At 36.6% G+C, this 16199-nt stretch overlaps 1 protein-coding gene across 1 annotated transcript; it reads right to left on the reverse strand.

The window, feature by feature from the left end:
• Positions 1-813: 813 nt before the first annotated feature.
• On the reverse strand, positions 814-12539 carry LOC139966742 (AN1-type zinc finger protein 6-like). Its single transcript, XM_071970065.1, has 4 exons — positions 12380-12539; positions 9859-10207; positions 7042-7371; positions 814-4728 (listed from the first exon to the last, which is right to left on the reverse strand). Exons 2-4 carry the CDS (start codon positions 10004-10006, stop codon positions 4580-4582), a joined length of 627 nt encoding a protein of 208 aa, XP_071826166.1. The 5' UTR covers positions 10007-10207; positions 12380-12539; the 3' UTR covers positions 814-4579.
• Positions 12540-16199: the final 3660 nt, after the last annotated feature.

Raw genomic sequence — 16199 nt, forward strand, 5'->3', positions numbered from 1 at the left:
GTAATATTCAGGTACCCATTTATAGTTTAATTGAAATAATTCCAAACTGTTTGCTGTATGGGTTAGTAAGTCTTGTAAACAATTGCCTTAGATCATATATGGTGTCTTGTCTTGTAAATATGGTAAACTAATGGGGGGTAGGAGGCGGGGGAGGGGTTGGAGCAAAATGACTGAAAGTTGAAAGCACGCCTCTTTGTACTTTGAGCATATATCACACATGAAAATGCAAACCATACATTTGTGAAAGATGTATATGCCATCATTTCAAATATCACTTATGTTGTCCAAAGTGACTTTCATTTGTTAAAGTATGCTTTCCTAATGGCATGGTCAAACTACACCTCCCCCCCACCTCCCTCCCCCTCTCCACTCAATAAGATGAAATGAAGTACCTTTTAAAATGAGCTGTTCAACTAGTACTTTAGGCTAATCTAATTAACCACAAACATTTGGCATAATTAAGATCCCAATTATGAACTTATTTAACCAAACCTATGAAGTGTCACTCCAAACAAACAGACCGTCCAACAGAGTGGTAAAATTATTCCATTAGATTTCTGGCAAGTTGACCACCCACTCACAAGTACATTTATTGGAGGCTCAAACAGAACCTGCTTCAACTAATCAAATTTTGAGCATTGTTTGAAAAAGAGAAATGTCAACGATGAAGCTAATGAGAGGCATCGTGCTGGGTTTGGGACTTGGGAGGAACCTTTCTGAGGCAATACAGTTGCTGCTTCATAACACTCCGTTCTCACGTGGAACGGTTCTGCAGTGTCTCAAAGGAACAAAGAGAAATGGAATAACACCAAATTGAAAATTCTCAAACACTATGTTCTTTCTTCAGCATCCAACAATCTGAGATAATATAGTTTATACGGATGACATCATTCTCCAAGTAACACTGTTGACTTGCTCCAAGTTTAGAATTGCTAGAACACACCTAAAATAACCACTATAACATACCAATGGTGCCCAATTCAAATCTAATGTATAAAAAAAAAAAGAGGAAAAAACAAATCTCTTGTTCATAATTTATAACCGAAATTCCCACCACGTCTTTATCATGATTACATACCACACACTGATTATTAAGTCTGTACCAACTTTTAATATGCACTCTACTAGGCACTACATCTTATAAACAACAGAGGTGAAACCAGAATGTGTTTTTTTCTTCTTCTTCCAGAGTCGAGTCTCAACGGTGCAGTTATTGAGAAACAGACGACTAGATGAACACTTAGACGGACAATTTCCTTTGCGTTTAAATACAGATACAACTTACACATGCAGAACAGGAAGTTGATTAGTTCACAGGTTATACATATTGGAGCACCACCCATGACAACAACAACAATAAACAAAAACAAAATAAGCTACACTTGGAGCAAGTCAACAAGTTTGACTTCAAATAATGGTTAATAATCTTAATTATCAACACTACAGCAAGTCAAATAAAATTGAATTTTGGAAAAAAAAAAAGAAGAAAAAGTTAACCCAAAACAGGTTATTCTTAATTTATAGATTAAATTGTACTTACAGCATTAAAAAATGACACTGCAGGCATCCTGCCTATAGCAAAACATCATGTTAGGATAGTTAGACTAAGTCATTATTGATCATAATAGATAATATTGATTAATGATACACACTTATCCAGTTGAAGTCTTTTTGTTGTTTTTCCCCTTGTAACTTTTGACTTTGCTGTTTGTATTGCGCTGTGTTCGGCTTTCCTTGTACAGCAAAAAAAAAAAAAAAATAACAAACAGAATGGCTAGAGTTACAGGTTAATAATTGGATGGCAAAAAAAGAAAGAAAAAAAAAGCTATGTTGATTCTAGAAATGAAAGGAATATTCATATTGTTAACAATAATAACTAAGGACAAAGTATCTGAGGAGAACAGTTGTTTCTGTTTAGGCATTTCATAGACATTTGATGATAGAAGGAATTAAGCTAAATCACACAGCATGACAAAGAGGAACCCAATTTTGTCATAGTTCCTTGTAGCAAAACAAATAGGACACACACACACTAAAAAGATACCAGTAGTCGAGTAAACCCAGACGCAAGAACAAGGTTCCTTCCCCCCCCCCCCCCCTTTCATATAGGAGTCGATTTGAGAGACTGGCATACCAATCTGTATAAATCTGTAATTACAGCACACATCCATCATTATCATAATACCCTAAACAAACTGTTTTTTAGATATTTTTTTTTTGGCCAATAACCTTAAATAGATAATCAAGTCAAAAAAGTGGTTATATTTATTTAATATACATTGTTTCAAATATTCTTAGTGCTTTCTCTTAACCCTCTACTATAAGTTCCATTTCCAAAGAATCCATTCTAAAGTGCGCTGGTAGTAGAGCTAGCTGGTGGATACAGAACATCACAAATAAAATTAAAAAACAACAACAAAACTTGGATACTGGAAGGAAATTTGAATTTAAAAAAAAAGACATTCATTAATGATCAAATGAGAATGTTTTTTCCAGAAACCCAAACTAGTGGTGAACATTGCACATGCCACCACTAAAAGTTTGTTTGTTTGTTGAATAGTACATAAAATGGGTGTCGGCTGCATTCCACATCATTGAGTAGGATCTGTGACAAGCTACCAGTACTTCAGTTCCTCTATCAGCTTTGCCTAGAGTTCATCCACACAGTAAACATACACCACACTCAATGACTAGGTGTCTCTTGTGTTTGTGACAAAGTGCATATAGTATTTCTACAGATTGGAAGCAATGATTTAATATAATAATAAAATGAAAGAAAATCAAAAGTTTTGAAAAAAAGGGTGAGTAATTTCTGTACTTCCCAGTAAATACAACATAACGTCTGTGGTTAGGCATTCACAGAACAGAATAGCCAGTCTGCGGTCAAACACCCAGTGAGAAAAAGTTGCATGTAAACTTCTGTAATTGGATATTACAAGTTGACCGGTCTTTTTTAAGTGTACTGAGACACAGATATTCCAATACTTGTATTAGGTTCATCAGGTTTACTTTCATCGTAAGAGAGAATAGAGAATATCGTTTTGAATAATTTCTAACGTTGCCCCTTGAAAGTCAAGGAAACTATAGATATGTGCCCTTTGTTGATTTACGGCACTGTATCGTTCTCATTACAAGTGCAAACGAGTATGTTAACAGACAATTTCATACTGGATATTTCAAGCTGAACATTCTCTTCACGACAAACAGAAAGGAGTATGCGCCTAATTAATTTTCTTTCTTTCAGCACATTTGAAAACGACATTCTTATTTCTTTTCAATCAGCATGTAAAACTGAAGTACAATTTTTCTCATGCAAACTGGTCTAAAACAGGTACTGTAGGAACTTTATGATTTTCTTATTTATTTATATTCGTAAGAGTCATACGAACTGGAGATCTCACAGGTAGCATGTTTTAAAGAATTAATTCCGTTAACACTAGCTAATGGAAGTGAAAGGCAACACATGGCTATGACCCAATGCCTTATATTATAAACCCCTCATAAATGAAAGGAAGCAGGCTGAGAGAAATATAATCTTGGAGTAAACAACATCGAGTGGTTGTTTCGGCGAGAGAAGCGTCTAGAGATTCTTACAGTCACAGTCTTTAAAGTTTTTCTTCAATGAGAGGCGGGCTGTCCAGATGGTTGAACAAGAATTTCATGGTTATGAAACATGGAATTTACAAGTGCGTCTTGCTCACAGACGGAAGACACATGAACATTTCATATTCGGTTTCTCAGTTTTGGATAAGATTTTTAGAGCAGAATTTCAATGTACAGTAGGATAGGGAAGATGAGTTTAGATAGGCCGTCTTTATTTTACCAATTTGACTTTGTCTAAGATCTCGAGCAGGGTAGTGAAAAGCTTGATTCTTCTTGAAGGCAAGGTTATACTGTATGAAACAGTGACAATTCAGGAGAGTGAATGGGTACTAAGGATCAACATTGGCCAATTAAGCACTTATTTTGAAGCATTCCGGTAGTATGTTGTAATGTGTGATGTGTAAAATATTTCAATTAGGTAGTAAGGTTGTGAGGTAAAGACAAATTAATTTTTTTAAATGAAATGATAATGTAGCTTTGCTGATTTTTAATTTACTCTTGATTTCAACAGTCAGCAACTTTTATTGTACACAAATGACTAAGCTTTTACAACAGAATGAACTTGACAACAGGGAGCTTCAAACGAGGTTACTGCTCTATTGTGGGCAGTTCTGTAAGATGAATTTTTATACATATACATACACATGGGATATATACATATGCATTTATATACATATATATATCTATATATATCTATATATATATATATATATATATATATACATATACACATATATATACACATATATATATATATATATATATACATATATATATACGTATATATATGTTGGAATATAAGGGGCTGTTTTGAATGGTGCAAGGGGCCATCATACCATGTAAAAAAAGAACAAAAACACTAAAGTTTATGCAAACAAAATGCTTGAATGTTTCATAATTCTGTCACATCCAGATAAAAGGGTGTCTTTTTTCTAAATAACGCTGCCAAGATGACTGCCTGACAGTTTGGTTGATATTACAATTTTTGTATTTTCTCCCCTACTACCACTGGATTATTTTTCCTTATTTCTTCCTTCCCGTGGGTGCGATAATCGAAGGAGCATTCATGTTTGTCTGAGTAGCGATGTATACTGCAATATAGACCACCACATCTACATTCAAAACCTGTCGAGACAAAAAACAAAGAAAGCAAGGAATTATTATACATATATTAGCACAGAGGATCGAAGGTCAATTAATTCAATATTCCTTGACGTGGTGGTGGATGGACATATCATCCATAGCCCATCTCAAGGTCATTTGATCTGGTGTGAAATTAGGCAGAACTTTAACCATTCTCGACCTGCACAGACTGAAGTAGTTCTACACAGAGGTTCATCAAGTTATTGGATAACAAAACACTTGCACTTCGCTGCAATATTATGGCATACAATTTTTTTTCATTCTACATTTGGTGAACTGTTAGATATGTAAGGGAAAGTCTGACAAAATTTTGCTGACGTAACAACATTTGTCCAAATTCCCTTACACGTACATATTTTTCTAAATTAGTAATCAGTCAAATAATTTACTACTATAAAACGTTCTTACTGTACATGTACAGTCTGTGTACATTTCTAAAAGCAACAAGTAATTGAAAGAGTAATTTCCTCCTTGACAAAATTTCCTGTTTCATATCCATTTAAAGATAGCATTGTGAGGTACTTGTAGTATAGAAGCACACATCCCCAAATATTCTTAAATGTCATCCCCAAATACTCTATAATGATCTTTATGCCTTAAGGTCATACTGTAGGTGTTACGTTTAGCTCAATGGAATTCAACATTTTGAGCAATAACAACTAAGTCTGCTATTCTCCACCATATGTATTGTTGGCCGACATAAAAGTTAAGAATGCAAAACAAAATATGAAACTTCTTGTTAAAAGTATAGATGAATTTTGCAAAATATAATAGCGAGTTGTTATCCTTTTTGCAGATTGTAACTAAAGCACAATTTTTTTTATTTTAATTCAATTTCAAATACTGTAATCATAAAGGCACTGTGATTAATGGGTTTGGTACAGTAGAACTTTCTTGTTGCATCGAAGCAACCAAACAGGTCGACTTCAGAGACAGCCACTACCGGACCTCTACCTCTACAAGTATATGCTGTGCACAAACTATGAGAGGTACTGTATGTTAATGCAAATCACTACCTAAAAACACAGGGAACTCCAGTTAACCCATGGTATGAACACCCAGCAAAGTGCACTTTCAACAAATACCGTAGGCAGTGCATAGAGTTGCAAAACTTGGTTACATGACTGCTACAATGCCATCACTCAAAATGGCAGATCATCACAGACCCCTCCAGGTTTGATGTGCATGTGACTTATGATTTAGAAGCTTTGACCTTTCACATCTTGTGTTCATTAATATCATCTTAACATTTGACACTTTTCAACTATTTAATATTAATAATTTCCAAAATAAGTATCATCATAATGACATTTGATGTCAGATCTTTTGAGCCTCTTACATTGTACCTCATGGGGGCTTAACAGCCAACCCCCAGGCTTACACTTCCAAAATTTGAAGTCGATCAGGTTTGCCATTTAGGAGTAGTTTGCGACACACTTAGATGCATAGTGACCATAGACGTCCACCGATGTTTGGCGCTGACTAATATGACATAATCGTTGACAGTCTGTTATCTTACATAGAGTGTGATGGTTTCAGTCCTTTTGTCACAGTTTTGCACTTTTGGTTTAAATGACCATTGACAGCACGTACAGAGGCTTTACGGACAATTCACAAGCAATAACTCTGCAGTCTTAAACTATAAGGTTTATTGCCATAGTCAAGTACCACTTTTTGCCCCCCCCCCCCCAAATTATCAACAAGTACAATATCCCATGCCCAGTTAACCACTGTACATAAAGCTGGATCTGGTTTGAACATGAGATACATATATCTTTAAGTCTTGATCGCTACTTCCTTTGATGTACTAAACAACTTTCAAACAGCATTACAACAAACTGACAAGCATTCTGGGCACAGGAGTTTGCTCGACAAGTGCACAAAACGTCACAAGATCAACAGCAATGTACCCACCTAGCGTTGTGCGGGATCCCGGTAGTCAAGTGAATCCCGGTATCCCGATCCCGGTATTGACTAGTCCTGATCACAGTGCAATGTGTAACTACTACCGGTATCGGGAAAACAACCGGAACCTTATTACATTCGTTTCGGTATCATTCCCGGGAATCCCGGACATAAAAAAAATATCTACGTGTTACTATTTGAAATAAAGAAAAGAAAACATGTTTATTTCTGGTTTCTGTGTTCTTAGTTTGAATAATATCTGATCAATTTACATACTGGCCTAGACCTATGTATTAACGAATCAATAACGGTTGTAGTTACGATACCGGGATTCATGTTGCAACACTACCAGTTGTTTGAAATCTGACTACTGCACAACGCTATACCCACCTGTGAGACCGACTTTTTTGCGACATGTATGGCATCTGTTCCTTTTCTTTTTTCCCTTCTCCCCATCTGAACCACCGTCAGAGGAGGAATTTGATGTAGTTGGACTAGGAGATGGTTCTTTATCTGAATTTAAATCTTTACATGATGGTGATATGATAGCAGCGGCCATAGCCTTGGCTCCATCTGCGTCTAATTCTGTGTTCTGATTGATAGGGGTGGTGGGGATTAAGGAAGGTGTTGTCGTAGAGGCAGTTGAAACTGGCAAATCTGGGATACTAGATGGAATTCCGCCTGCAGACATTCCAGGCGGTGTAGTTGCACTACTTGTGGCTGTGTGATTGAAAAGAAAAAAAATAATAATAATCCTTTAGACAAGTGATTTGAGTTACATTGATCACTGGATGGTAAAACTAAATGTTAACAGAAATACTTATAAAATACTTGCAAGTCTCTTATGTGGGTTGTGCTGTGCATCTTCAACTTAAGGTCTAGAGTTACTTTAAACAACATGATGCACAACAGAACTGAAACAAAGCAAAGCTGTTAATGCATTGAGGCAAACAAATGTATAAACACAACCCACATAAGAGTGCACAGCACAACCCACATAAGAGACTTGCAAGTATTTATATAGTACCTGATTTCCATAATCAGATAACCAATGCAAAACTAAACATAGTGGTTTCATCACCAAACATGTAATTTAGAATTAGTCACTGTATGTTCAACTTGGGACCCAAAATGCAATACACAGGCTGTACGTAGTAATAGTAAAGAACTCATTTCTAGAACAGGCTCATAACTAGTCTCTCTTATCAATGTGAGTAACACACTGTGCACTATTGTGCTTCATAGGCCTGAAGTGTACACAGGCTGCATAGAGCTCACTTCCATACACGCATGTTTATCAGTTCTAGCTGTGTATACTTTTTATCGAGGTATGAACACAACTACGTCCTGAGGACAATAAAATTGTCGACGAAACTGAAACAATTTGCCTCTCCAAAACAACCTTTAACAACTTGCCCAGAAGACAAAGAACTGGTGCATACTTTCAAGAGCAGAGCATATAATAATCTAAGATAATAACAAAGTCATGTTACACTGGCATGATGCCGGAAATGCCACCAAAAAGCAACTTCAGTTATGGACAACATAAAGAAAACATGCAGTGTCATAAAGACAACATACAGTGTAACCTTGCAAGGAGGATTGGTACTACCCAGTTTTAATGGCTGAACAAAAGCACCCGTGGGAGATAGCAAAACTAAGGGAGAAACTGCACAAGTTAATGCTGTAACATCCTCCCAAGATGTAATAAAATTAAGAGGTTCTATAGTCCTTGTCACAGTATTAGACTGACCTTATCCAGACATGATACAGTATTATGTACTGTGTACTGATCCATGCCGAACACAGAAATGGGAGTGAGAATCTATACCATTGAAATGGCCCAAAAATTTACCTGCATTGCAAAATGCTTATGAAGTTGATGGACCTTGCCTTACTGTTAAGGGAATGTTTCAGAGCACTGATATTAACTGGTGATTGGAAGCTTCTAACATATCATTGGCAATGCAATACTTTGCTCACTGTAAAACATGAGACCCTTAAGATTTGTGATGCTTTAGAGGCATGTTTGACTACTACTGATTACCCACAGCCACAGTAGCCATTATGCGGGCCGTACAACTGCAATAATATGATATTATGCTGATAGTACTCTCTCTGGTTGCCATGCTTCTAATACAAATGTCTACAGCTTTTCAGCTATCAGTTTTATCTCCAAGTACTGTGTAGCAGCCTACACGGCACAAACCAATGTAATAGTATACCAGATTCTTTTACCTTTATTATGCAAACGAAATGCAAATGTACTTGTTCAGTGGCATGCGTAACTGGTTAACACCAATGTTACAGTATGTTCATTTACTGGTTAGATGATATTACAAAAATGTTGAGATATGACAAAAATGTTGACACATAACTGGCAGGGAGTTTTTGAAGTTGAAAATGTGACCTTCTTACTAGCAATCTGCACACCCTCACGCCTGGTCTGGTCAAATCCTCTTCCCACTAAAGCTATTCTATTGTAACACTACTGTACATGCTTACTTAACAGAAGATGTGTGACAACCTAGGGCTGTCAAGCAAATTATAAGTGCAAATATTAAGCAGCATGGAAGCACTTGGTCTGAGGCATGCAGGAAGATATGAAACTACAAGAGGGCAACACAGCAGGACTCGCATGGCTCACAAAACTTGACACCTTAGATTGGGGATAAGACTCGTTCTCTCACTGCTTCAGTTACGTTGCCCTGGAACTTTTTTCGTCCCTGTCTGTCTGGAATGATTAACATTATTGCTCAAACCAACACTCCTTCTAAGTTCCTACCTCTAATACCTTCGAGAGGATCTCATTGATACATATTCAGTAGTGACAGAACAAGCTCTATGTTGTCTATTTGTAATTTTGCAACAAGCTGGACCAACATTGCAAAGGAAATTTCAACATCCAAATTCAAAGTTTCCTACAGTTGTATCACATGATGTAAAAAATCGATCCTGCGTTTGAAGATATTCAAACTGGACTTGGCGGGGAAACCGTCAAAAGATCTACCATCTCACAAATATTGCCTGTCAATGAAGTGTAGAGATACCATTTTCTTCTTATAAAGTCCACAGAATAAGTCTGCACAAAACTTTCTTGGTTTATACTGAAATATGCTGCACTTCATCACACAAACTAAGAAAATGGCCAATTTGCTCATATGTCAACTATGTAGAGATGAAACACAAAGTTGTGAAAACCCTTACCTAAAGCAGGTGAATTTTGTTTTTTCCTTTGATAATCCTTAAAGCATTTGGAGCACATCCCCTCGGTTGCAGCACTTCCATAGAATCCACATCCATTCCGACATTGATTTCCAGAGGAAAGTTCTTTGCTTCCATTGCCACTGTCCATTCTGCCTTGAAGCAGGTTCTCAATCTTATAAACTATCAATCTGCACACCAGGCAATGCCTCAATATCTCCTTGATGATGACTTTAACTCTTTATGATTATGTGTCTCTGCTCTGTTCAATGTAGAATGATAACACTTTGTTTCTGGAACTCTCAAAATGTAGCTGGCACAGTTGAACAGGATTTGTATTTATCTCCTTTTGCTGAGAGAAAAAGAGAAACAATACTTGAAAACGAGAGAAACAATTATAACAACTGCTGTTGATCTCTGAAGAGCTGGTGGGGTTAAGTATATATATATGTACATACTTGATGACCTGAATTTGCATTTTTCCTGAAATTACTACACAATTAATTAAAAGTTGTGTATGTACTCATCAGATTGAAGTATTATGTATTCAGATTCTCAGGGAATTATTTATCTATACAAGTGCAAAGATGTATATTGTCTCAGTTTTGTACACAGAAACTAATATATTATAAGAGACAAAATACAGAGCTTTAAAAACTGCGTAGACACAAAATTTGAACACTGAAATTTTCCCTAACATGTAATAGAAGTCATGTGGCTGAGTTACTGTACAGAAATGTTAGACTGAGGCACGTTGAAATATCTGGACTTGAGAAAATCTGAAAATTATTTAATTGCATACATGTAAACTGAAAGTGGAATACGGAGTGAAATTTGATGCATTCATGTCTATTTTGGTACAGTACTCTCATGTAGTAACTAATCACACAATGTACTTTTTTGTCAAAACTTGTGGCCCATTCTCATCTAAGAGCGGGCAATGAAAAATTCAAATAAAAATATTGGTGTCCCATCAAAACAATTGTATAAAAACAAGAATTGAATGCATGCTCAAGCAAATGTCTCGACTTAATAGGCCCACTGAAGAACCCTGGAGCCTGTACAGTGAACAACTTTCCCTGGCCCCAGTACAGTCATGGATTCAATTGCAGACAAAGCAATTAATGACTCATGTGTTTTTGTTAAATATATCTTCCCAACTGGTCACTCTGCTATGGCAATATTTTTCTGCCACACTTAACAACTGGTAATGATGGTTGGCTGTAAGATTGCCAGAAATACATGCTCCACCATAAAAACCAAACGTATGGTTATAAACAAAAAGTTTAATACAACTGTTAACACATGCATGAGAAGCTGTCTTTACCTTCCATTTCACCGTCTTACATTAATCTCTTTGTTGTGTACTTTTTTTATGCAGACACTATACCTATCACCATAACATAATGTCTGACACAGACTTCAGGTCTCTTTCCAATAAGGTTTACACAGAACAGTAAGTAATTCAAAAGGCATACTTAACAATACCTTCAGGTTATTACTTGCTTTGCTGCCAGTTGATTCATTACTGTACAGAGACTAGTGATAATTATTTTTCAATATCACATAGCAACGTCAATGCGTTTTGCTCGCGCATGCATCATATTCATGTTTTGAACAAGAACCGTAACTCTATTTGTAAACAAAGGCAGGGCATAGTTATCTGCGTGATGTTTACATTTAGACTTCATTTGCTCAACTTTTACCAATGGGCCAAAATTCTTGCCAAAAAGCATATTGTCATAATTTTGTGATTACTTATTATATATTACCTACATTAGTAGTGATAAAAACATGCCAAGATCAGTACTGGGTTATCATTGTTTATAATGAAATGCGAAAGGAGAGGTAACACATTACTGCCGTACCCTACCTTCACCCATCCTTCAGAATATTTTGGCTAAATGTATATTGACAAAGTCATCACAAAAACAATGTTTCCAACTACTCTCTGTATCCAATCTGCTACTGGGCTAACTTAGACTTTAAGGTTGTGACCGAATTGAGGCTTAATTATTATATTCAAATAGACTGTAGACATAACTAGTATCAGGTTAGTAAGGCCTAATTATGATGGTGTGACTCACTTACAAAACAATGTTAGTATAACTACTAGTCCTAGGCTTCAGCATTTAAGTCTTTTGTTACTTACTTCTGTTCAATGAACTAGGACTAGTACTGTAGAAGTTCTAACGTTACTGGGTAGCGCACAACACGACAGTTTAATCCAGCTTAGGTTAGTATATCATACATGTACACTACAGTGGTACAACGTTACGATAGCTTATTAGTATATGAAAAGTGTACACTAATAGCACTTCTCAGATGACTCATCACGTCGTCTATGAAAACGAACCATGTTAGGATAGCGTACTAAGCTTATTCGACACATAACAGAAACGTAACCAACTCGACGTAACCTAAAGAAGTTCGGTTTCTTGGTGCTTCATAGTGGCGGATATGACGCACAGATTTGCAATTGAATTCCATTATGGCATATATAAGATATATTTCTTATACTCACTTCATACAAGTACTTCTTTGCTCCTTAAAAATGTCATAAAAGCGGAATCATATTCGTTGTTGGTCGTCTACTTTCTTGTTTTGTTGACTCAGATCATTTACCTTCAATGTTGTTACGTCAGTCATGTGACTACTTCATCGCAATTTGATTGGATCAATGCCAGCGCTAAGGGGAAATCTTTATGACGTTTTTAAAGGCACTCCCGGTGTTGGGTAACCACCACTAAAACAAGGTTTAGTGTCAAAGAAGATTACCACAGGATATAAAAACATAATTTTAGAGCGTAATTTTAGTCGCATAATTTTTTAATCAATTTAAGTATTACTTAAAAATATATTAATTTTTATTTTTAGAAATTTAAACTACTTTGTTTCTGAAAAGTGAGAGAATATAAGCATCATAGTTTCAGTTTTAATTTGAATACCCCAATATATATTAAACTCTTCCATTTGAGTTCTTTGTACTTCGTGAAGATCTGGCTCATGTCTTTGAAACAATCGGCTATTATTGTGCTTTACGTATGTGGTCGCTTTTATCGGCGTATTTCGTAAGAGCAGTAGTGCTGCAACTAGTACCCATTATCTGAATCTTGGGAAAGTTCGAGAGAGTTCGTTTTTCAAACATTATCGGCCTTCCTACAAGGTATATATGTATCCCGTATTATGAGGTCGCCTATGAAGGTACCGCCCAATCTTGAAGTATGTATGTATTTACTTGTCAAAGGACTCATCGGTTGCGTAATCATAATACCTTTCTTCAGTTGTTCGCAAACTGGTTTCCTTCTACAAGCAGGAAGTCCAAGTTAATGTATACTCTGTTTGGGGGTCTGGAGAACCGACTTAGCAAAGTCGTTCATTCATTAAACTGGTACTATATTTTCTATTTTTGGTTTCGATGAAATCGTAACCTTTGTAGTCATGCAGGCGGATGAGTGTGTATGTGCGTGTGTGTGTGTGTGAGTGTGACGCCTTGCTTGTAAACACGATATATCAAGAAGGGAAGCTTGGACCTAGCTCATATTTGGTGTGTAGGAGTACCACATAAAAGGGTGTGAAGACTCGCGCACAAAGAAACGTCTCATGCCGGTAATCTGACCAAGTTTCGAATGAGATGTAACAGAAGTGTTAGACACCACCATCGATCACAGAAAATGCTCACACACCGCTTGCTACCGTCGGTAATTAGACACTAGTGTACAGTCAATGCATACAGCTACGGTCAATACCAACAACACAGTGTACATAGCAGCGTGGACATCGCAGGTGTAGATAAAAGATAACAAGGTATCACGTTTCATTACTGTCTGCATTTTGTAGCGACAAGAAGAAAACGTCATTTGCTAGCAACGGAAGGTTAACTTTTTCAGAGCGCGACACGTGGTTTGGGGGAGTCTGCAATGTCTTTTAGTACAAGAAGTATATTTTTTTGTGGATGTCAAAGGTCACTTGGGGTCACTAGTGGTCATATCGTAAAACCTTGTAAACACGATATCTCAAAAAGGGAATCTTGGACCAATCTCATATTTAATATGTAGTTGTGACACAATAAGTACAAGAAGACTATTTCTTGTGGAGGTCAAAGGTCATTTTGGGTCACTACTGGTCAAATTGTGAAAACATGTAAACACGATATCTCAAACAGGGAAGCTTGGACCAATCTCATAGTAAGTTCAAGGAGCCTTTTATTTCTGTGTAGGTCAAAGTTCATTTGGAGTCACCAGAGGCCAAATTGAGGAAACCAGCCAGCTATTAGATAACATATGCTTTACGTCTCATAAGAATAGGAGGCTGTTGGCAATTGGAAATTAGATTATGGGCATCCGTAGAATCGAATCAAAACTCACGAACAAACCACTGTAGGATACAGTGTGTCGCTACGCTGCATACTTTCGCTACATATATTGTGTGCAAAAAGGTGCGCTCTTTGTATATACAGCGTTGATATTGGAACGAACGATATCATTGAATAATCAGTATTGTATATTTTCTTCCGTTTTTGAAGTTTTCCGTCGTATTTGCCGAGATTCAGTGCCAAATAAAACTTCAGGTTTGGTTGTAGTTACGTTGGGGAAATGGATTGGCGCCGATAACGAAAATTAACTGTCGCCTAGTTAGCGTTTTATCAATGACCGATCTCAATGCGAATTAACTGTGTACTGGTTCGCTATCTGCACATGCATTATGTACGGGAAGTTTTCATGTGCGGAGATGGTTCACAAACTTCATGAAGCATTAACAAACATACAGCGATAGCATCATTTAAAATCTAAATTTAAAATTTGTTAGAGGGAACGATTTAAGCTTACGAAGTACGTGATGTGTTTTAAAGGCATTTAAATATGTTGTGTTCATTTATTTATTTATCAAACAATTAGAAAAATTAGTAACAGTCGATATCACGACACAGGCAGGCAGGTTATGCGCTGGCAACCCCTGCACATACTAGAGTATATGCATGTAGACTATTAACAATAAGCATTGTTATAGGCCTACATGTTTCGTGTCAGAATACCAATATAGTAAAGGTGGCCAAACATTTCTTAAGGCATTTCCTACATGCGATCAGTCATAATTCGCAAAATATACAACAATGTAAGGAGTTTTGAGACAAATGTGTCGTTATTGCTGCTAGAATTTATTGCAAAGATTTTCACTCAAAACCAGTTGCGAGTGGAAGATAGATGCTCTTTCAACCTTGGATTTTCATAGCGTAAAAGATCGCTTTGATTTAGGCAGTGTAATGGAGTAATAGCGATATTTTTCGCACACCAATCTGCAGCTAAAAGACAAAGTAAATAATTCGGAGGTGTACGAAGTCGCGCTAATCGACCGAGTAGCGGTTCATGTTCAAAGTAGCAGTGAGGTACTGTATAGGCTAAGTAATCGCGCACACCTAGCTACTGTATAGAACATTCCTAGTAAAGGAGGAGCCCTAATGTAACAGAAGCTAAGCTATCTTCGTAGGTATTTTGCATATGTTTTATTTTTAATTGTTAGCAACACTGCAATATGCCTATAGCTGTTTATTTATGATTCTGCGACATGTTTTATTTTGTTCGACACTTACTTTTGGTGGAAAAAGTTTAAATTTTAACAGAAACATAATTTTCCAATGATGTACAACTACGTAGCACCATGTATCTGCCCAAGTGCCTAACCTGTGTTCACAGAAATTATTGATGTTGTAGATCTGTGCTATAGAGACTCGAACAACAATCATAGTGCCGAGTTATCTTTGGTAGAGATTCATTTGTTTGCTGAATACAAGAAAAGTGTCGATCTCGGTAATCAGCCGACAAATATGAATATTGTTTGTCATATCTCAATGGTTTTTACTGGACCACTTTGAAGTATATTGTCCATCCTCGCTATACGCTACATCCTATATAAAGTGTGCCACATTCATATTATATTATTCATGTAGCGTCATCGAAACCACACTGCAGTTTTGCTGTCTGGTTCTTTTCCTAGGATTGGGTTGAGAGTCATGGTGGTCAAATGCTATGAACCTATTTGATCGTAATGAATGAAGTCATCACGACAGACAAAAACTGAAATAGTATGAAACAATGAAACAATTCTAGGCTAAAGTGTTATTTGTTAATTCTGCATTTCCAATGGTTCAGTGACCTACACCTCAGTAGGCTACCGAATTATTTCTGTACTTTCATTTCGGATAGATCGCCATGCATGTCACTAAGCAATAGAAACATAAATATTCCACCGTGAAACATCACGTGATGATGTCACTGACTAATTAGATCCCTTTTCCTGCCAATGACATGTATAGGGTTATCTGGAAAACGTGCATTGTTTACTGC

This window comes from Apostichopus japonicus, chromosome 4 (genome assembly GCF_037975245.1).
Source record: "Apostichopus japonicus isolate 1M-3 chromosome 4, ASM3797524v1, whole genome shotgun sequence".
Lineage (NCBI taxonomy): Eukaryota > Metazoa > Echinodermata > Holothuroidea > Aspidochirotida > Stichopodidae > Apostichopus > Apostichopus japonicus.

What these genes read in the sequence shown, in the direction of transcription:
- LOC139966742 (XM_071970065.1), bottom strand. Translation starts at nt 10,006, where the DNA reads ATGGACAGTGGCAATGGAAGCAAAGAACTTTCCTCTGGAAATCAATGT. An exon ending in ACAAAATTCACCTGCTTTAG is followed by an intron (nt 7,372 to 9,858) that starts GTAAGGGTTTTC and finishes TCAATCACACAG; the next exon opens with CCACAAGTAGTGCAACTACA. An exon ending in CAAAAAAGTCGGTCTCACAG is followed by an intron (nt 4,729 to 7,041) that starts GTGGGTATAGCG and finishes TTGTCTCGACAG; the next exon opens with GTTTTGAATGTAGATGTGGT.